This window comes from Aedes albopictus, chromosome 1, assembly GCF_035046485.1.
Source record: "Aedes albopictus strain Foshan chromosome 1, AalbF5, whole genome shotgun sequence".
Classification (NCBI taxonomy): domain Eukaryota; kingdom Metazoa; phylum Arthropoda; class Insecta; order Diptera; family Culicidae; genus Aedes; species Aedes albopictus.
In genome coordinates, this window is record NC_085136.1 from 210,710,867 (window position 1) to 210,733,811 (window position 22,945).

The 22,945-nt window shown below is 43.1% G+C and overlaps 1 protein-coding gene across 1 annotated transcript; it reads left to right on the forward strand.

Moving 5' to 3' along the window:
• The first annotated feature begins 1,610 nt into the window (after window positions 1–1,610).
• Window positions 1,611–20,685, forward strand: LOC109430345 (CLIP domain-containing serine protease B8). Its single transcript, XM_019706403.3, has 6 exons — window positions 1,611–1,818; window positions 1,924–2,146; window positions 2,272–2,453; window positions 2,573–2,684; window positions 19,839–20,137; window positions 20,316–20,685. Exons 1-6 carry the CDS (start codon window positions 1,746–1,748, stop codon window positions 20,645–20,647), a joined length of 1,221 nt encoding a protein of 406 aa, XP_019561948.3. The 5' UTR covers window positions 1,611–1,745; the 3' UTR covers window positions 20,648–20,685.
• Window positions 20,686–22,945: the final 2,260 nt, after the last annotated feature.

Consider the following 22,945-nt stretch of genomic DNA (forward strand, 5'->3'; position numbering starts at 1 on the left):
GGGGTGACCCGAGCGTATGAGTTACCAGCATTTGACGTAGGCGCATGAGTGCCGGCGTTCCATTACCACGTTTCCCGTCCGTACACCGAGCACCAAGAGCGCAGCATCGGTAGCAGATCGACCGCAACGAGAAAAAAAGGACCTATAGGTTAAGCCACACACACACACCCCCAGGCAGGTTAGGGATTAGGGCCCATTCGCAGAAACGATACCCATTGCGAACGATAAATACTACTGTAACCGAACAAACTGGCTTTCAATATAGATTATCCCTAACAGAACAGGCTTGCATGAGAAGGTCGAGTTGTGGAGTGTATTGTTTGTGTTGAGATTTGGAGTGAGTTTTTTTATCGGTTGATTTCGTAGCCAAGGAGTGATCGGCTTTATTCGTTGGCATTGGTGAGAGATCCGAGTAAAGTGTTTTGAGGTTCTCGATCGGACGTTCGAGTGATCCACAGAACCTGCCCTGAGCTTCGTTCTCAGTAGTTAGTCGGGCGTAAAACACCAAGCTAGCTGGATGTACGTTCAGACTGGCGCATAAGCTAGTTGCGGTTTATGAACCCTTGATTGCCGGGAAAATTCCCATTACAAGGACATGTACAAAATCCTGTAAACAAATGTAAACGCCGAGGTTTAATTACGTATAACATTTTCCGCTTGAGAGTCAGGGACTTCTCGACAACTTCGTTGATGAGTGATGATCCGAACTTTCTAGGACAGCAGAATGATGAGATTTAACATATCAAATAGCTCGTAGTAGTGAAATTGTGCATACATTTTTACACCATTCGAGAATTTGAAGAATCATGAACAACTTTTCTGAACATGCGAACTGTGTAGTTGAACTGGATCATGATAAGAAACATTTCAAATTACCCAATATCATCACGTAATGGTGGAGTTGCTGACCTCTTTTTCGACCTTCCAAAGTCATAAGCTTTCTGTACAAATTTGATGAAGACGTGAGCTTTTTTGGTGGTTCATATAATAAAGGATATCAATAATTGTGTATTTTCTAACCACAGTGGCGCCATGCAGCGGTTAATTTACGCACTAAACACTACCCAAAATATTGATTAGTTACACATTGCATTTTAAAAATTATTACTGTTATAATGTTGATGTAATGATGATCAAATCACATATTATTGTATTGTAACTGATTTTGTTATAACCTTGAAATAATACAAACTATTTTTCGTACCGATTCCAACAAATATATCAAAATATAACAAACCTTGCTATAGATATCAACCGTTGATATAATTATGTTATGTTTTTGTTATGCCTTTCTGATCGGGCATATTGCGGTTTAAGTAAAGCAAACTTCCTGATTTGTATCTTCCTAAGATTGATTTCTTTTACAGTGCAGTGAGTCGAGTAGTGTAACCGAAACCCACAACCGTAGGTACAAATTCTATCTTCAACTATGCAAACGATCGTTTGTTTTGGCACGACCATCCGATCGCTCATTCTTCATCTCGTCCCGATGTTTTGCTCTCCAGATTGCGATTTTCAGCTACCTGCTCTCGCTCTCCCAGAGATGCTCTCACTACCCGAGTGGTTGTAATCAAATTTTCTTCCGATTCCTTGCTCAGATCTCTGAACAGCAGTCGAACAGAAGTAACCAGTCAATCACGCCGTCTTAACCAATAACATATTCGGCCGGCTTATCAGTTAGTCTAATTAGTTCACTCGAAACAGTCACCCGGTCAAGATCGCCGACGCGCGAACAAGCGATCGAGATGCGGTTCGCGGTTTCGAATTTAGTGACCTTAGCAACAGTGGTGACACTTTCGACGCAGTTACCACAACCAGGTCGGTATTAGAGATCATCTAACTTATTGATTGAAAGTGAAACCGTTTCCGGATTAGTAAATTTACATTGCCTCTCTTTGATTTTTCTGATTTGGCTGTGAATAGTTCCCGAACAAACAGGCCCGGTTTGGGACATTACTACCCAGTGCAGTATTCCGAATGAATCCAAAAATGGCACCTGTACTCTACCAATCGACTGCCCGGCCTACGCAACCATTAACAATCCGGAAGATGTGAGTTCAGTGGGTCGGTTAAGTTTCCTGAAGAAGATCCAGTGCAGTTCAGCAGGAACTGACGGAATTTGCTGTCCACGATCGAAGCGTTACCAGTGAGTAAAAACCGAAAAGCCAACCGTTATCAAGTGAACCGAGATAAGCCCGACCGGATCGAGCCAGGCGGGACTCTTGGAAATACCGTCTAGACATCTTTTACACACATGTTATCGGTTTTCAGAACACCAACGTTGAACGAGACGCTCCCCAAGCGAGTTCGTCACAAGACGACACGCGTCCATTCGCGATTCGGGAACGATGACGATGTCTGCGGGTACCAGAGCTTTGTGCCGAAAATTCGCGGTGGAGAGATCGCAAATATTGATGAATTTCCCTGGATGGCAATGCTGCTGTATGAGCTGAGTGAGTTGTCGCAAAAAAAATAAACACAAAACATTGAACTTCCCCACCGGCACCGGTTGGGAGATGTGTGAGAGCGCGAATCATTGCTGCTAACGTGTTTTCTGTTTTACTTCCCGCAGAGGATTCCAAGAAGATCGTGCACGGCTGCGGAGGCGCGTTGATTAGCAAGAACTTTGTTATTACGGCTGCACATTGCGTAACCGGGAAGGATTACGACAACAAGGGACCACTGTAAGTAAATTTGTTGCTATTTTTTAGTGCTCCGCTCAAGGTTAGAGGCAATCAAGATGTGATGTGTGGGACGTGATAGATTAACACGTTTTTCAATTTGGAAACTTGCGCGATGGAATGTCTATAGCGAAAACAGCGCTGCGCAATGTTTACCATGTGAATATAAACAAATGCGAGGTTGTGAATCATAAGAGCGAAAGTTTGAGCTATTCAGATTAGAAAACGTTTTTCTTCTTCTAGGCGTAACTTATCAAGCGGGAAAAAGCCTGCTTCTTATCCTTATAGTACGTTTACAATTAGATATAAGAGCGATATTTGCCAACTGCCCATTTTGTATTCGCCTAACGTGTGGCAGGTATGGAAATTCATTCCTCCAATATAGTCGAAGGTATCTCAGTCTATCGTAATGTTACTTGGTCAGCTACCTATGGCCGTTTTTGTCAATGATTTTCCATAGGTCTGAGAGGTCGACAGTTTCGTATATTGCCTTGAAGTCCGTGCGAGGGGATCTGGTATACACGGCATTATTAACCTTTCAAGACGCGCGCCATCAAGCAACTGAAACTGCACCACGCTCGCGCTATATTCGACGAGCGAAGTTTTTTGGTAGTGTTACACTTTTTACAACAACGCGCGTCCTGAAGGGTTAAAAGAATAGGGCAGTGCATGAAATTATCTCCTTCTCTTTCACTCTTACAGAAATTTTGTAAACAACAAGGCCACGAAACGTCAAAATCCCATACAAAATCAAAACAGTGCAGTGCCCTATTGCCGTATGGTGAAAATCCAGCGTTGTCTATTTTGATAAAGCTGGCTTCACAACATCCTACGAACTTTTTCGTTCTAGGTAACAGACAACGGAAGATGATCTGGGATAGCACTTTATATGCAGCATTCAAAATGGTGACCGATATGAAGGTTTTACAAAGTCAGATTACCCCTTACTTCCACTTCCTCGGTAGCTGTTGTTCGGTTTCCCAGATCCTGACTGTCAAGACCAGTGATCAATTTTTCTGGGCCCAGTTTGAAAAGTTCAACTGCGATATCAACCTTGCCAGCTGCATCGTTGGTTTTGAGAAAGTGCAGGCCCGTGCACAGGAAAGGCAACAAGGGAGGGGGTTTTCCTAATTTTGGCAAAGGACGGAGGGGCACCTAGTGTATGGAACATTGGCAATGAAAGGGGTTCAACCCCTCAAAACCTCGTCCTTGTGCACGTGCTTGAGCTAAAGAATAGCATCCTTTACTTTCATCAGCGTGGGAATTGGATCATTTCCGTCATCTGTTGCACTGGTCTAATCGTTTTCTCCATTGCAATAGTCTCCCATGCCTATATCGTGTTTTTCTGTCCTTCTAAACCATAGGGGGAAAAATCTGCTCAACAAACACCCTAACAGGAAGGTTACGGTAGTGTGGGGTTAGAGCCGTCTTTTACAACAGTAGTAAAAGCCAGGACTACTCTCTTCTCGACCCACTACAACACATTCCTATGGTCGCCAAACCCTTCGTCTCTCCGGAACCACCAAGAAGGTATTGCTTCAGAGAGGGGCTAGTGCACATCGCACCCTCAAGGTTAGCTGCGTAGCCTGCAGCAACGAACATCGATGAGTCGCTTTGAAGAGTCCCTCACCACTCCCTTTGTCCTCGGAAGGCAGGCATGGTCAACCCCGCCCGCGCCCAACTGCTTGGCAGACATCAAAAACTGATGTCCACGTACAACCCGATCTGACCTGCTGAAGGCAAGGGTGTCACCACCCTCCAGGCCCTATCAGCTGCACCAGAAAGTTGCAGACAGCAGGGTCTCACCTACCCCGACCCTTGCCGGGGACCCCTTTTCAACCGCGGGCTCGGATCCAACCCAGTAGACCGACGCCACGACAGCACCAATACCGGGACTTCCTGTCCGCGACCACTTAATCGCTGTAAGTGTCGATCTCGATCGCAGGGCACCGGTATGACCTACGAAGCCGACTCCGAACCCCTGAACCACCTCTTGTACTGCATCTGAACTAGCCATTCTCTGAGCTCTGAGTCCACGCGCCACCTTCTCTGTAGCTCCCAGACGATATGGGTGATAGCCGTTGAAACGGCGTTCCAGCTAAACTCATCCCTACACATCCTCTGGACCAAATTGTCCGGAGTTGTGTCCTCCCCGCATGTGGCAAGCATGCGGTCACGCATTGTGCGAAAACGCATGCACACGAACAAAACGTGTTCCGTCGTTTCCTCTAAACCATTGAACACTGGTCATTCGAGAGAATCCGCATGCCCGAAACGTTGTAGATACTGTCGGAAGCAACCATGACCTGAAAGGACCTGTGTCAGGTGGAATGTAACTTCCCCATGGCGCCTATTAATCCAACTATCTACTCTCAGTATCAACCTATGGGTCCACCTTCCTTTGGTGTAACTGTCCCACGCGCGCTGCCATTTGCCCATAGAGGCCATCCTGGCAGTCCTGCGTATGCCTCTTGAGCCGCGCATTTCGAAGCACGCCATACCTAAGTATAGACGTAGCAACACTAGCCAGAAGCTTGCGCTTACTGGCGTACACCGCAGAGCTATTGGACATCATCCGGGACAGTGCCGCAATAGCTGTGGAGGCTCTTTTACAGGCATAATCGACGTGGCTACCAAAGGTAAGCTTATCGTCGATCATAATGCCCAAGTGTTTGACGGAGCGCTTTGAAAGGATAGTGCACTCTCCTACACTGATCTCCGTCTGCTGCTCCGACTTCCGTTTGTTAACAACCGTCACCTCTGTCTTGTGGTGAGCCAACTCCAGTTTCTTGGACCGCATCCACGCCTCCACAACCTTGATCGAGTAGGTAGTAGTCAACTTCACCTCCTCGATTGTTTCACCGTAGACTTTGAGCGTAATGTCGTCGGCAAATCCGACAATCTCCACTCCCACTGGGTACTCTAACCTCAACATCTCGTCGTACATGACATTCCATAACACCGGACCCAGGATGGAACCTTGCGGGACTCCTGAGGTTATGTGAAAGCAATTCCGACCCACCTCTGTGTCGTTAACTACTACACGATTCTGAAAGTAGCTTTCGAGAATCTTGTACAGGTACCCCGATATCCCCAGACGCAAGAGCGCATCGGCAATATCAGACCAGCTGGTGCTATTAAACGCATTCATAACATCCAGAGTCACTTCCGCACAGAAACGAAATCCCTTTCTCTTAGGCTCGAGTGCTTTCTCGACGGTTTTTGTAACCGACAAGTTAGCGTCTACGGTGGACCTCCCCTTCCGGAAGCCGTACTGGGTTCTCGAAAGACCATTTTCGCCCTCGGTGAACCTCAACATTCTATTGAGGATGATCTTTTCGAGCACCTTCCCCGCCGTGTCAATCAAGCATATTGGTCTATATGCCGACGGGTCTCCGGGTGGTTTCCCCGCCTTTAACAATAGTACCAGACTCTGGCTCTTCCAAGCTTCTGGGGAAACTCCCTCGTCCAGGCATTTCTGCATAGCAGACCTGAACATCTCGGGAGCCTCTGCAATCGCTACTTTTGAGTCCAGGTTCAGAACTCCGTCCGGACCTGAGGCCTTACCTACGCAAAGGGACTTTGCTATCCCGCAAGTTCCACATCGGTGACCCTCTCCTCATCGCCAGCCCTAGTCCTCGGCTGTCCTACGAAAGGAGGTCAAGGACTAGGATCATGACGCGGAAAAAGCCCTTCGATGATCCCCTCCAACATCTCTGGAGATTGCTCTGTAGGAGCCATTACACCTCTCTTCTTGGCCATAACGATCCTGTAGGCATCACCCCACGGGTTCGCATTGGCACTCTGGAAGAGACACTCAAAGCAGGCCTTTTTGCTTGCTCTTATCTCGGTCTTAAGCGCGGTTTTTGCAGCGGCGAACACCACCCGCCGTTCGTTTCGCTCTTCCTGAGATCGTGCTCGCTCCATCCGTCGCCGAGCCCGCAGGCAAGCGCGGTGCAGGTCAGCAATCGCGTCGGTCCACCAGTAAGCCGGTGGCCTCCCATTTCTAGGGTGGACTCGCCTAGGCATGGTCGCATCACACGCACGTGAGAGTACCGCTACTAACTCGTCGCCGTCTAAACCGATTAAGTTTCGCTCACGGCGGAGCGCCTCCCTAAATACCTCTTCATCGAAGTATGATGTTTTCCACCTGCGAGGGCTTGGCCTTGGCCTAGCCGCCTCTTCTTCTATCCGCTGTCTGCTGTTGTTGCAGTCGATACTGTAGCGAACCGCCAGGTGGTCGCTGTGAGTGTAGTCATCATCTACTCTCCAGTTCGAACTATTTGTTAGGCCAGGACTACAAAAGGTCACGTCAATAATTGACTCCGCTCCGTTTCGACTGTAGGTACTCTTGGTACCGACGTTAGCCAGATCGAAGTCTAGCATGGCCAGCGTCTCTAGCAGGATCTGAGCCCGCTGGTTCGTGAAACTGCCTCCCCATTCCACGGCCCAGGCATTGAAATCACCCGCTATTACCACCGGCCTTCGCCCTGTCAGTACGGTCGTCATACAGTCAAGCATCTGCGTGAACTGCTCGATCGACCAACGCGGATGCGCATAACAGCTACAGAAGAAGACCCCGTTTACTTTGGCGACCACGAAGCCTTCTAGGTAGTAGACACCAACTCCTGGACGTGGTATTTACCCGTCGTCCATATCCCCGCCATTTCACAGGACCTATCCGCGACCCAATTGCCGTTGCCGGCGGGTACACGGTAAGGGTCTGCTATGATGGCGATATCCGACTTCCACTTAGAAACTGCCTGACAAAGCAGTTGCTGAGCCGCATCACAGTGGTTCAGGTTCAGCTTCGTTACCTGTACTGTGATTTGTTCCCTGCGGCTTTTGAAGGCCGGGCACCTTGGACCACCCAATGGGTGTCTGTTGTACGCGGATTTCCCGGTACAGACCATGCAAATGGGTGGATTCGTGCAGCTTTGGGACTTATGGACTTCAGCGCCGCATCGCCTGCACAGTTTGCGCCGGTCAGGGCCTTTGCAGTCCCACGACTTATGTCCTGGTTCCAGACACCTGAAGCAAACCTCTGGTGGCTCGTGGAATGTCGGATGACATACACACCAACCCACCTTAATATTGCCTACTTTAACGGACTTTTTAACGTCCGCCACAGGTAGCTGAACCAAAGCTATCTGTGTTCCTGCTGGCCCCTTCCGTAGCCTAACGGCTGCGACGGCTACCTGCACATCGCACTGTAGCCTCATGTGTAAGAGCCCTCACCTCAACACCCTCACCAAGGACCTCTTCTGCCAGTATCTTGTAGGCGGCGCTCTCGCGCTTCAACTCCAAAATCATTTCGCCCGTACGAGTACGTCTAATACTGCGTACGTCGGCTCCAAGACCCTAATGCTTGGCGTCGCTTCGCATCGCATTCAAAACGTCCGAGTACTTGGACTGTTCCGTCTTGACGACGAGCGCGTCGCCTTTCTCACGCTTGGCACGTACTGCCCTACGCCTTGGCTTAGCGTGCTGTATTTCAACCGGCGGATTCTTCTTCTTCCGCTCTACCATCGTCCAAGGAGGGTTCTTCCCTTGGTTCACCCTACTCTGTGGCTGCTGAGGGCCCACCAACGGTCGCAACCCCTCGTTCCCATCGCTCCGGGACGGGCCAGCCTTTTCAGGCCCAGCCTTTTCAGGCCCACCCTTCCCAGCTTTCCGGGAACCCTGGCTGGGGTCCGACCTTCCGGCATTGTTACCGACCTTCGGGGTAATTATGCGCCTGGAATGTTGAATGCTTTCAAACGTTCAAACGTCATTCTGTTCATGGAACGGGGTGAAACGGAACGGAGAATCCAAATAAAACAGCAAATAAGGTTACCAGCAGTGTTGTTCGATGCCGGTAGGGTTATTAGAAGTTCAAATTAAAAATGAAAAATAACAATGTTGCACGGGTTTGGGTTTACAAACAACTCTCTGGATTACATTGCAATGTTTGCTGGTTTGAATTTGGTTAATGTTTGATGCTATGATGACTTGTTGTTGGAGCGATATTCCACGATACAAGCATTTTTGTCAGCAGATGATGTATGCAGGGTTCTACCCACCTCGACGAACAACCTTAAACATACATACAGTCGATACAACTTGAATACTCACCTACACAGAAAAAAATATGTAATTAAAATTCAGCGAGAAATCATGCACATAAAGGGAATGCTAGAGTAAGTGCACTTTTACATGAGATATAATGTAAAATTACTTTACCATCGTGTAAATTTCCGCCAACCATCGCGTAAATCATCATTAAATCTAACCGGTTACGCGACTATTAGCGGAAATTTACACGAACGAAACGTAATTTTACATGATATCTTATGTAAATATGCACTAGCTCTAGCATTCCCTTTATGTGCATGATTTTTCGCTGAATTTTACATGAATATTTTTTTCTGTGTAGTCTTCGTGTGGCTTCGTGGTCGTGCGACTAGTGTCACAAAGCGCTTAGTCACATCGTGCTGATGAGCGCGGGTTCGATTCCCGCCGCAGCTGTCAGGAAAAGTTTTCGACTGCGTCACTGGGCGTTGCCTGCTAGTCCGTTATCTCGTGTCGTGCTTCCTTCAAAGAGCGAGTAGCTCTCTGAAAGCATTAAACGTCTCCGTGTTTTAAAGGTATGGGTTCTTTACTGTAGAATAAAGAAGTGTAGTCTTTACTACTTTCGGACATGAGTTTTCTGCATGATTTTCCACCATTTTATACCCGAACGAATGATGATTCCGCAAAATATACACTACCATCCAGGTGGAAGAAGTTGAATTTGGGAGGTCCAAGTTCATCTATGAACTTCTCCACATGCATTTCGTAATGAAATTTGTCAGTGATGTTTCTACATGTCTTGCAGGGATTCCTGTCGGAATCACTTAAGATTGCTTATACATAAGAATTCTTCTATATTTTCCCATAATCCCCGCGGGAACCAAGGGTTATCGCATTTTTTACTAGGTCTCCTTGTAGAATTGGAGCAGTATTTCCTTCCAGTACTGCTTCAGGTTTTTATCAGACTGCATCCGGAGGCTTCAGACTCTATTAATACCTTCCTTGATATTCCCCAGATCTCTTTGTGAGAATTATTAAGATATTCTTTTGAGACTTCTTATGAAGCTTTTTTCGGAAATTTCTGCAAGAGCTCCTAACGGCAAACAGCTTATGGGCTTCGTGGCCGAGCGGTTAGCGGTGTCAGTCAAGGGCGTGGCCCCCCCCCCCCCTGACCGACAAATTTTTGTTAATTCAAGCCGACTCAAAGATTGTCAATAATTCAAGTGTTCCAGAAAAAATATTAAAAAAAACTATTCTCTAGACTATACTAATAATTGAGGTTTTTATCCACAATTATCCAACCTTTTTTTCTTGAGAATCACAGGAAATTTCGCCAAGTATTTCTCCAAGAGATCTACTTCAATCTTATCATGGAATTTAACCAAATAACAAGCTTGGATGAATGGTTGAATTTTGTGATGTTTATTCATGGAACACAAAAACAGCATGGCCAGTTTCCGGTAGGGAAAAGCAAGGACTTTGTAGAGCTAGAGTGCAGTTATATGCTATTGCTACACGAATTTTCACTTGTATTCAATTCAAACAAACGTCATGCTAAGATAATAATACCTGGGATTTCTTTACAAATTCTTTCAAGGACATCTCCAGAAATTCCTTTAGGCAGTAATTCAGGAACTTTTCCAAGGATTCTTTCAGAAATTCCTCAAGGAACATATCCAGGAGTTTCTCTTTCGTGAATTTTTCCATGGACATCTTGCAGGGTTCAGATAGTTTTTTTAGGGTTTGTTCCAAGAAATGCTTTAAGAATTCCCCCCACGATTCCTTCAGTTTTTCACAAATACTTCTGCAAGGATATATCGATGAATTCCTTCAGGAATTTTCCATAGTTTCCTTCAGTGATTCTAGCATGGATTGCTCCAGAGAGTTTTCCAAGAATTCCTGTATGGGTTTCACCAGGCATTCCTCCGGGAATTTCTCCTGGGATATCTTTAGAAGTTCCTTCAGTGATTGTTCCAGTGCTTATTTCGATAATTCCTCCAGAAATTTCCAGGAGTTCGTTAAATCATTGTACAAAACATTCTCCATCCAAAAATTCCAACAATAATTCGTCCAAAAAATATTACAGACATGGATGCCTTCATTTTTATTTTCCTACAGAAATTCTTCCAGGAATTTGTTAAGAAAGCTTTCCTGGGATTTCCTAAGGAATTCATCATGGGATTGCTTCCGGGATTCCTCCAGATTTTCTTTCAAGCATTCCTCCAAGTATTCGACCGGGAATATCTTCTGTGTTTATTTCAGAAACAACTCTAGGAATTATTTCAAAAAATCCTCCAAGGGTACCCCCAAGAACACTTTTTAGAATTCCTTCAGAAGATTGCAAAAAATAATACAATACTTCCTCCAGGAACTATTTAGGAATTCCCCAGGATTTTTCCTGGGGTTTCTTCAGGAACTGCTACAGGGATTCCCCAAGGAGTTCTTCCACGAACTCTTATTAGTATTCCTTCAGGATTTCTCCAAGGATTCCATCTACAATTTCTTCAGAAATTTTTACTGCGAATTCTCCATGAATTTCTTCAGAGATTCCTCTAAGAATTATTCCAGGGATCCTCTGGGAATTGAAATGCGTATAGATATTTCTCCAGAAATTCCTCCAGGAATTCTTATAGAGATTCCTCCAGGAGTATTTGTAGAGATTCCTCCGTTAAACTCTACGGGTATTCTTCTAGGATATCCCCCAGGGATTCGTCCAAGAATTTCTGCAGGACTTAACTCGGGACTTCCTTCTGTAATTCTTTCTGAAACAACTTATTTTGAACATCTTCCAAAGATTCTCCCACGAACTCTTTTTAGGGTTCCTCCAGCAATTCCTCATTGTATTTTTTAAGGATCTTTTCTAGGAATTGATTCAGTACTTCCTCCAGGAACTGCTTAGGGATTCCCTTAGTAATTCCTCTTGAAATTTCTTCCGGGTTTCCTTCTGGAGTTTCTTCAGAAACTCTTCTAAGGATTCCTCCCGAATTTGTTCAAGAACTCCATCTGCGATTTCTTGAGGAATTATTTCTGGTATTCCTATATGAATTCCCTAAGAGATTTATCCAAAAATTTCTTCAGGAATTCCTCTAGGAATTACTCCAGGAAATCCTTCAGGGATTCCTTCAGAAATTCTTCCAGGATTTTTTCTAGGAATACCTTCTGGATTTTTTCCAGAAATTCCGCTAAGAAATCTTCCAGTATTCCCTCCAGGAATTGCTACAGGCATTCCTCCAGGATTTGCACGTAAAATCTCCTCCAGGAACTTTTCTAGTGATTTTTCCAGGAATTTCTTCAGAAATTCCTCCGGGAATTTCTCAGGCGATTTTTTCAGAAATTTCTCCCTCAGAAATTTACCCACAAATTGTTGAAGGAATTATTACAGAGATTCCTCCTAGAATTCCTTCAAGGATTCCGCCAGCAATTCTCCAGGAATTACCCCAAGAATTTCTTCAGGAATACCTCCAGCAACTTCTCTAGGAATTGATCCAATAATTGCTTCTGGACATCCTTCAGAAGTTATGTCAAAAATTTCTCCAAGATTTTTTCCAGAAATTCTTCTGATTTTTTTTTCAGACATTCTTCCAGAAAATTCTCCAGGAATACCCTCAGAAATTTTTCAAGGATTCCTCCAGAAAACCCTGCGAAGATTCCTCCAGGAAATCCCCCAGAAGTTCCTCTGAACATTATTTTTGGAAATCCTCTAGGGATTTCTTCATAAATTCTTCCAGGAAATTCCTGGAGGAATACCATCAGCATTTTTTCAGGGATTCCCCCAGGAATTTCTTTACCAACTGCTTCTAGGATTCCTCCAAGAATTCCTTCAGGAATTCCTTCGAGTATTTATCCAAGAATTCCTCCAGAAATTTCGCTAGAAATTCCTCCGGAGTTTTCTTAAGGGATTTTTTCAGAAATAGAAAAATAATAGAATAAAAATAGAAATTTCCCAGAATTCCTCTAGAAATTCATCCAGTAATTCTTCCAAAAATTTTTATAGAGATTCCTCCTGAAATTCCCAAGGGAATACCTCTTGGAATTTCTCCAGAATTTTATCCAGGAATTTTTCCAGGAACTTATCCAGGAAATACCCCAGGAATTTCTACATGAATTCCCCCAGGAATTTCTCCAGGAATTTCTCTAGGAATTGCTCCTGGACATCTTGCAGAAATTATGTCAACAATTCCTCTAGGTATTTCTCCGGGAATTTCTCATGAGATTCCATCAGCAATTGCTTAAGGGATTCCTCCAGAGATTTCTCCATGGAATCTCTTCAGGAAATTCTTTGAAGATTCCTCCAGGAAATCCTGCAGAAGTTTCTCCAAGGATTCTTCCAAGAAATCCACTAGGGATTCTTCAGAAATTCTTCAAGAATTTTTCAGGGGTTCCTCCAGGAATTACACCAGGAATTCATCAAGGAACACCACCATAAATTAGGGATTGCTTCAGAAATTCTTCCAGGGTTTTTTTCTAGGAATACCGTCTGGAATTTGTCCAGAAATTCCACCAAGAAATCTTCCAGTTTTCCCTCCAGGAATCGCTACAGATATTTCTCTAAAAATTCCGCTAAAACTCGTCCAGGAACTTCTTCAGGGATTTTTCCAGAGATTTCTCCAGGAATTCATTCAGAGATGTCTCTTGAAATCCCCCCGTGAATTTCTCTGGGGATTTTTTTCAGAAATTTCTCCCAGAGCTTCTCCATAGATTCCCCCAGAAATTCATCCAGAAGTTGTTGAAGGAATTCCTCCAGAGATTCCCTCACGGATTCCGCCAGCAATTCCCAAAGGAGAACATCCAGCAATTCCTCCAAGATTTTATCCAGGAATATCTCCAAGAACTATTCCAGGAAATTCTTCAGGAATTACCCCAAGAATTTCATCAGGAATTCCTCCAGAAATTTCTCTAGGAATTGATCCAGGAATTGCTCCTGGACATCCTTCAGAAATTATGTCAACAATTTCTCCAGGAATTTTTCCAGAAATTCTTCTGGAGATTTTCTCAGAAATTCTTCCAGAAAATTCTCCAGGAATACCCTCAGGAATATTTCAGGGATTCCTCCAGGAAATATTCCAGAGGATTCTGCCTGGAAATCCTCTAGGGATTTCCTCATAAATTCTTCCAAGAAATTCCTGGAGGAATACCATCAGTAATTTTTCGGAGATTCCCCCACGGACTTCTTCACAAACTGCTTCTAGGATTCCCCAGAGATTCCTTCACGCATTCTTTCAAGGATTTATCCAAGAATTCCTCCAGAAATTCCGCTAGAAATTCCTCCAGGATTTCAGAAACAGAAAAATAATAGAGTAGAAATAGAACTCTCCCAGAATTTCTCTAGAAATTCATCCAGTCATTCTTCCGAGAATTTCTCTTAGAGATTCCTCCAGAAATTCCCAAAGAAATACCTCTAGTAATTCCTCCAGGATTTTATCCAGGAATTTCTCCAGGAATAACCCCAGTGATTTCATCAGGAACTACCCCAGGAATTGCTCCTGGACATCTCTCAGAAATTATGTCAGCAATTCCTTTAGGTATTTCTCCAGGAATTTCTCCCCAGATTTTATCAGGAATTGCTTCCTGATTCCTCCAGATATTCCTCCAGGGGATTTCCCTTCTGAAGGGATTCCTCCAGAGATTTCTCCATGAAAATCTCTTCAGGAAATTCTTAGAAGATTCCTTCAGGAAATCCTCCAGAAGTTTCTCCAAAGATTCTTCCAGGAAATCCTCTAGAGATTTCTTAAGAAATTCTTCAAGAATATTCTCCAGGAATTCCTGCAGGGATTTTTCAGGGATTCCTCCAGGTATTCCACCAGGGATTCCTCCAGATATTCTTCCAGGGATTTCTTCACAATTTTTTTCAAGGAAACCACCTGGGATTCCTTCAGGAATTCCTTCGAGAATTTCTCCAGGAACTCCACTTGCAATTCCACTAGAAATTCCTCCAGGAATCTCTCAAGGGGTTCTTTCAAAAATAGCAAAATAACAGAAATAGAAACAGAAATCTCTCAGAATTCTTCTGGAGATTCCTCCAGATATTCATCCAGTAATTCTTTCAAGAATTCCTCTAGAGATTCCTCCAGAAATTTCCACAGGAATACCACTAGGAACTCCGCCATTTATTCCTCCGGGATGTTACCTAGGAATTTCCCCAGGAAATTTCTTCCGGAATACCTCCAGGAAATACCTCAGGAATTTCTTTTGGAATATTCCTGGCATCCTTCAGGAATTATGCCAGCAATTCGTCCAGGAATTTCTCCTGGAAATCCTCTTGGGATTCTTTCAGGAAATTCTCCAGGAATACTTTGAGGAAATTTTCAGGGATTCATCCAGATATTTCTCCAGAGATTCCTCCAGCAATTACTTCAGGGATTTCTCCACGAATTTTTCGAGGGGTGTTTCCAGAGATTCCACCAGGGAATCCTCCAGAAATTCCTCCAAGGGTTCTTTCAGGAAATCCTCCTTGAATTTCTCAAGGGATTTTTTTCAGAAATTTCTCCAGCAATTCCTCCCAGAGTTCCTCTGGAGATTTCATCAGGAATTTCTTCCAGAATTCTCCTAGGGATTCCAAGAATTCACCCAAAAAATTGCTCAAGGAAATTCTCCAGGAATTACGCCGGGAATTTGATCAGAAGTTTCTACAGGCATTCCTCCAAGGATTCCTTCACAAATTTCTCTAAGATTTCATATATGAATTTTTAAAGACATTTCTAATGAAATTTTACTAGGGATTCCGTCCAGAATTCCTCCAGGAATTTCTCCAGAATTTCCTCCAGGGAATCCTCCAGAAATTTATCTAGGATTTCCTCAGGAGATCTCTTCAGAAATTTCACTAGGCATCCCTCCCATAATTTATTTTTATTATGTTTATTTTTTGAAATTTTTTTAGAAGTTCCTTCTGGAATTCAAAAATTCAAAAAATTCTGGAGGAATTTCTACAGCAAATAGTATTGGAAGATAAATGGAAGCATACAGGAACCAGGAAATTCTAGGTTTATCCTCAAAAGAGCTCGTAATTTCCAAAAGAGTTCAGCTATAATTTCTGGTGAATGTTTTGTAGACATTGACAAAAAATCAGAGCAAAATATTGTACGAGTAAATAAAAATCCTTAATCTTCCAGAAATTGGCCATCGCTACCAGCACCACGTTGATTTGTGTAGATCAGGCGAGTTTTTGTTAACGTATTGTACAAAATACAACAGGGTTAACCCTTATAAAACTTTTAGAATATGATGTTATTATATTCAATTTCATCGTGTTGCGTTTAGTTATAAAAGCTAGTAGGTACATTTTTACTAAGGGTGCTTGCCCCCCCCTGACCGATAAGCTGGCTTCGCCCTTGGTGTCAGTCGTTTAGGTGTCTCGTTAAGCCTCGGAGTGTGGATTCGATTCCCGCTCCGGTCGAGTAAAACTTTTCGGCAAACGAAAAATTCGCTACTTGGGACAATTGGTGTGTTATATCCGTTGTCGAATGTTAGTTATGTTCAGTCTGTAGAGGCCGCAAGGTCGAAGACGATGTAATTGTCGTTTTTTTATATTTTGCACAGATGTTTCTCGGGATTTCTACGGAGTCCTTCACGAGATATCTTCTACTCAGCAAACATAAAGTTGCACATGATGCTGAATATGATAACAAAGTGAGGACCATATCCGTAAATGCTTCCATTTATCGACCAATTAATGTACGCTTATCGCCTCCACACGTAATGTTCGATTTATTTTTCTGGATAGAAGATTTTCAGGAATTTGTTTCCGTTTTCATTGTTGTTAATCGTCATACATTTTTTTAACCGTAAAATCTTCCGGAATTTTGCTAGAGTTTCCTCCTGGGATGGAGCTTACCATTTCCTCGTCGAAGGGATTTTCCACCGTCTGGTAGCAGACGGCCCAGAAGATCTTGTACGCTGGAGCTCACCCACGGATGATGTTGTTCGTTTAATGGATGCTGGACCGTGGGGTGCACTGGTGAACATCAGTGTGACGGATGTTGGTGGAATCACTACCTTTCACTGCTCGGTCACCTTTCTTCGTAAAGATGTACTTGATGCATACGCGCATTTGGGCTCCGCACTACGGACTTGAATTTTGTTCGGAATATATTGGAATTCGCGTTTTACTTCACTGAACATGGGCGAAAACTACGGACGAAAACTACGGACTTTTCCCGCACACGACCGACAATATGACGATATCTTGATCGTTCCGAGGCATATTTGAGACTAAAAAACTGCTCACAATATATCGTTCGTCTACCTATCTCATAACTATATAGGGGAACTGCGGCCATAACGCCCATAGGGGGCAAGTTGCGCCACCCTTGTTTTAGGCAAACCACGTTATTTTCAGTATTTTTTTCAACTGCAATCGTTAAAATGAGAATAACAATGCTTCTTAACATTTGAGTTTACATATTTTTACTAAAAAAAAATGTACAATAGCTTCAAAAAAATATTTTAACTACTTTTGATGTAATTTTAGCCTGTTAAATTTTTGCACTTTTTTACATCATTTAGAAGAATTTTTTTTCTCGCTATCCCCACAAACTGTTTTGCACACTCCCATTATTTGTGTACCAAGCGGAAAAAGTATCGAATTTGACCCTTATAACTTTTTTACAAGGGTCCAAACTTCTGAGGCATGTGTGGGGTAAAATGCCCACCCCCAGTTATTTACATTAAAATAGCCATTTAGATACAAATTCTGGCATAAATTATGTAGAACACAAGTTGGAACCAAGGAACAACACATTTCTACTATCAATAAGTTCACTAATCACACAACCATGCGTCATTTTGTAGTAATTATTGATAAAACAGCTCACTATGACGTTTAAATGGAATTGACCCATAATTACGGGTGATCCATAATTATGCAATGACTGTATACCATTCACGAACAATAACAGTTGACAATAAACCAGGCGCGCAAGTATATGTACACAATTTGGCATCCTAGCGTTAGCTGTGGCTAGTGGCGCGTTTTATCCCGCATAAAAACAAAAATTCTGAAAATCAAACTTTTTTTCAAATTTGATTTTTTTAGTGGTAAAACATAATACTGATTCATGGTTTCTTCCATTTGGAAGGAATCATGTTGGTGCTTGATGTTAGTGCCAAAAAAGTGTATATTATGAAGTGTTTCGTGGTTAAAATTGAACTCTTCCTTAACGTGGGCGTCTTACCCCCAGTTCCCCTACACTGTCCGATGACCACTACTCTCGGACATCACACTAGTTGCGCTACGTGCGCTATTTTTACACACAATCAGATCTCGTCAGTAAATTAGGGTTACTGATACGGTAAAATTCATTTTTGATTAGTTCCGAATTCATTCTTCATCAGATGTCTTCATTATTTCTTGTCGGGTCACATCATGAATATTTCGTTCGGATTTTTTTTTTGAGAAATCCCTTGTTAACTTTCACCTAGAGGGATTTTTTTTTCTTTATTTATTAATTCTATTTACAGCTCTTTTGTCCTCTAGGGCACTACGTGAGCGGGGGTCATTATAACTACTGTAGTTAATAGAGTTTGAGAAATCTTTTTCTTATTTTACTATTGGTACTGATCGCTACGCTGCTGCTTCTCTTCTACTTCGTCAACGGTAGAACGAAGAGCACGTGATGTCGTTACTGTTGTTCCATATCAGTCCATTGGAGTCCATTAGGTATAGACATACCTAGGTGTTTAAAAGCACAGGTCGTACGGCAGAAGTTTCACGCATTCGATGTATTCGTTCAATACATGGCCTACTTGCCTAATTTCACCTTCTATAAATTTTCAAACTTGTTCGCTACCTAGCGAATACTATCATATCTATCATTTCATTATCCACTTTGATCTCTACTCCCTTACACTATGAGTAGAAAAAGCCGATATAGCCATAAAATGATTAAGTTATTAATAGAATTCGGTCAATAAATCAGAATATGATATAGACATAGGTCGGTCATCCATATTCCGGGTTTCGTCAGAGCATTTACTCAGAGGAGGGTCAGTTGTCAATTCGGTAAAACCTCTTGAAAAGAATCCTGAATCCATGGGTTAACTCTGCAGAATTCCAGAGCCGAATACCTGAAGAATTCTTGAGATAACCTCTGATGAAAATCCTTGGAAAACATCTGGCAAAAATGTTGGGACACTTTTGAAGGAATCCGGAGAGATATTCGCAAAAATTATTGAGAGAAATTTCGAGTGGAAACATTGATGAAACTTCGGGAGGAATATCATCCCGAGAAATCCTTTGACCCTAGTAGGATGTTGATATGACCCACAAAGGCACGCTGAACGTATACTATGCCAACGTGGTGCGGAAATCCTACCATCCAGGAGAAACCCCGGAAAGCAGTCAAGGAGAAACCCCACGTGGAAGTTCTGGAAACAATTCGTGGGAAATCTATGTAGAAAATCTCGGGAAGAATGCTGGAGGAAATACTGCAGAAATCTTGAACGGAGCTTCAGCAGAAATCTTAGGATAAATTTTAAGAGGGAATCTGGAAAAAACATTTGGGAGAAATCCCGGGAAAAGTTTTCGAGGAAGTCCGAGAATATTTCTAGGATATTCCAAAAGATAGAAATGTTGGAGAAATTTCGAGAAGAAACATTGGGTACAGTTTGAGATAAATTTTAAGAGGGAATCTGGAAAAAACATTTGGGAGAAATCCCGGGAAAAGTTTTCGAGGAAGTCCGAGAATATTTCTAGGATATTCCAAAAGATAGAAATGTTGGAGAAATTTCGAGAAGAAACATTGGGTACAGTTTGAGAAAAACTTTTAAGTGAAATCCCTGAATAAACTGGAGGAGAAATTTCATGAGACACGAAGTTTCGAAATGGTCATCGACACAATAGTAATAAGGGGCCATTCATAAAACACGTAGACCAAATTTTGGTCATTACAGAATCACTCCTTCTTCCTCTTCTCCCTTCAGGTTTACGTGATTTATCAACCATTCAGGACGCGCGCCCATTTGATACTGAAACTGTGCCGCGCTCGCGCTGTTCACGACGCTGTTTTTTTTTGTAGTATTGTACTTTTTACAACGGCGCGCGTCCTGAAGGGTTAATGGTCCCTAAGAGCTGATTGACTAACAGTCTATCTTTCACCACCCCTTTTCCAGGAAGTACGTTCGTTTGCGGGAGTACAACGTGTACGATGATCCCGACTGTGTGATCGAGCACAATTTCCAGGACTGTTCGGAAGAAAAAATCGACTCGGAACCGGTCCGGATCATCACCCATCCCGAGTACGATCCCAACTTCCGGCACAAGTATCACGACATTGCCCTGATTGAGATCAACCAGGTTCCATCGTACACGGACTTTTTGCGGCACATTTGCCTACCGGAGGCGAAGCTGGACAATGGCGTTGCTTCCGGGAAAAAGTTCAGCGTTTCCGGCTGGGGAAGAACCGATATCTGTAAGTACGTTATAAGTAACATGTTTTATGTTTAACGCTCTATATACTGAACGTGCTTATACCTAACGTCTTTATTTCTGATTGGGAATACCCATTCCCGCTATATTAAGGATGCTGCTGATGTTCAATCAACCGCTAATAACCGTTTTCTTTTCTCTCACCCCTCTCTCCCGGCCAGTCCGCCAGCAGCTCGGCAATAATGCACTCAGCCCGATCAAACTGAAAGTGGTTTTACCTTACGTCGAGCCCGAACAGTGCCGAAGGGTTTTCCGCGCCCAACAGCTGGAGATCGGACCGGGTCAGCTGTGCGCCGGAGGTGAGAAAGCGAAGGACACCTGCGGCGGGGACAGCGGCTCGCCACTCATGTTCTACGATGTCAAAGCCGGTGCCTGGGTGCTGACGGGGATCGTTTCGCTCGGGGTTCGTGACTGCGGCACCGAGGGAATTCCCGGCGTTTACACAAACGTGCGCCAGTATCTGGATTGGATCAAAGCGACGGCTCAAATGTGAACAACGCCCCTGCTTCGGCTTGATGGACAAACAACAACCTCTTAAATATGGTAGAGAGTTAGACAAATAAACGAAAACCGCAAAAAAACGTGACTCGCGTTGGGAATCGATCAGAGAAGAGGAAAGAAATGCTAACAACACAGAGCGGGTTTCTTAAGGGGGTAGTGGGAAGCAAAAACATCGCACGAATCAGCTGAGCCGCTAACGTGGGTTTATATTTGCGCCCAAATCCGGTTTGTGTCGTCAGATTGAACAAGTGGTGTTTTGATCGAAAGAGTAAGATTTAGAGAAGTTAAACGTTTATAGCGAGAGACACTGCAAATGTTTCTCAGAGAGAAAATCTTCGTTAGCTTAGGGTTGTCCGCTTGGAGAATTTTGGTATGTTGAGGGTTAAGAAGCAAATCATATTGCTGCATATCCAAAAATTAAAAATGCAGTTTTCTCGTCCATATTCAACTCAGAACAATATAAAAACAGACAATTCCATGGGCCTATAGATACTCGTTGATCGTTTTTCAAACCCGAATGATAGAATTATAAAGCAAATCGAATCAACCTTCTGGCGGTCGCACAGTTGGCCACTACCGGCAGCACCTGCTGAATACAAAAGCGAGACATTTTCAACGTGTTTTACAAAAAAAAACAGCGTGATACCTTGAGAGTTAAATATTGTTCCTTTTGATCCCAACTATGTGTTTGCATCTTTTGACAAATACGTTTTTCGACCTCAACTCAAATGTTGTCTTCAGTGTCCCGTACTTAAACCGACTTCCAGATGTTCCAGATAATGCACCAATATTTTTCTTTAGACATCCCTCAGGTAATCCTACTCGAGGTTACTCCTGAATGGCTACAGGTTTTTCTTCAGGAACTCGTTCTGAGTTATCGCAAGAATTTCATCCAGGAGTTATTCCAGGGAATCCTCTTCTAGAGATTCCTCCACGAAGTCTTCCAGGACTTCGTCTAACGATTTCGCCAGGAGTTTTTCCGAGTTGCTTTCAGTAATTCTACCAAAAATACCTCTAGGAACTCATGTAGAGACTCCTTCAAGAATTCCACGACATTTTGTCCAGAAATTTCTCCTTGAATTCTTCTAGGGTTTCCTCCGAAGATTGCCCCTTTTTTTCTGTAGATTTTACCTGGAGACTTCAGATTTCAGATTTTTTTTCAGTGATTTCTACCAAAGGTTTGTCTACAAGTACCAGGGTTGTTCCAAGACTTCCTTTCCAAAAAGAAGAATTCCTACAGAAATCTCTGGAGTGATTCCGGGAAGAATCTGTAGAACAGTTTTGTGTTCCTGGAATCTCAGGATGAATTCCAAGAAAAACACTGACTGCACAAAGTCTTGGAGTGGTTCCTGTAGCAGTCTCAGGATGAAATCCTGGATAAGTTTTTGGATAAGATTTCGCGAAGGAAACTCTGAAGGTTTCCAGAAGGAACCTCTGGAGTAATTCCTTAAAAAAAAAACTCTTATGAAATTTCTGTAGCAATCCCTGAAGAAATTCTCATGAAAAGCTTCAAAGAATATCCTGTAGGATTAATCACAAGAAGAAACTCTGAAGGAAATCCTGGAGAAAGTCTCCGCTTCTAGAGAAACTAATGCAGGGATCAAGGATGAACCTCTTGAATAAATCCACAAAGATTCTCTGGAAGAATTTTTAGACTAATCCAAAAAAATATTTCTGGATGAGTCTCTGATAGAACTGTTGGAGAAATGTCAAGAGCAATTCCTGTAACTCGTAGAAAAACCAATGTTCGAATTGTTTAAGCAGTGCCGGAAAAATTTTCTGAATGAGTTTCTCATTGAATTCCAGCAGAGTAAGAGAAACTTCGGAACAAATCCTAGAAAAAAAATCCTGGGTTCTATGATGAAATTATTAGACCAACTCTTGGAATTTCTAGGGGAAAAAATGGTTTTTTTTAATTCCACATGTTTTTGCTCAAATTTCATCGTTTTGCTAATCATCAATAGTTTTCACTGATCCTTGACATGCAAGGTATTGCTACCCATCATAGTTTGTTGAAGTTTTGATCCCAGGACTATTCTAAGGCCTCCAAAGTATTCCGAAGTTTGTGACACAAATCCAACATTCTCAACCAAATTTTGTACACGGGAATGATCACAGAACATAGTCTACGGTACTCAAAAAGCCTAAAAGCACCCCTAGAAAATTCATGGCACATGAATTGGGTGGTCTAGGCCATCCAAACTACTTTGGGATTCATTTTCTTAAGGTCTACAATATCTACCACCGTTTGTGTTCACACTGTTCAAGAAATTTGGTCACGTTGATGTCG

What these genes read in the sequence shown, in the direction of transcription:
- LOC109430345 (XM_019706403.3), top strand. Translation starts at nt 1,746, where the DNA reads ATGCGGTTCGCGGTTTCGAATTTAGTGACCTTAGCAACAGTGGTGACA. An exon ending in AATGCTGCTGTATGAGCTGA is followed by an intron (nt 2,454 to 2,572) that starts GTGAGTTGTCGC and finishes TACTTCCCGCAG; the next exon opens with AGGATTCCAAGAAGATCGTG. An exon ending in TACGACAACAAGGGACCACT is followed by an intron (nt 2,685 to 19,838) that starts GTAAGTAAATTT and finishes CCCCTTTTCCAG; the next exon opens with GAAGTACGTTCGTTTGCGGG.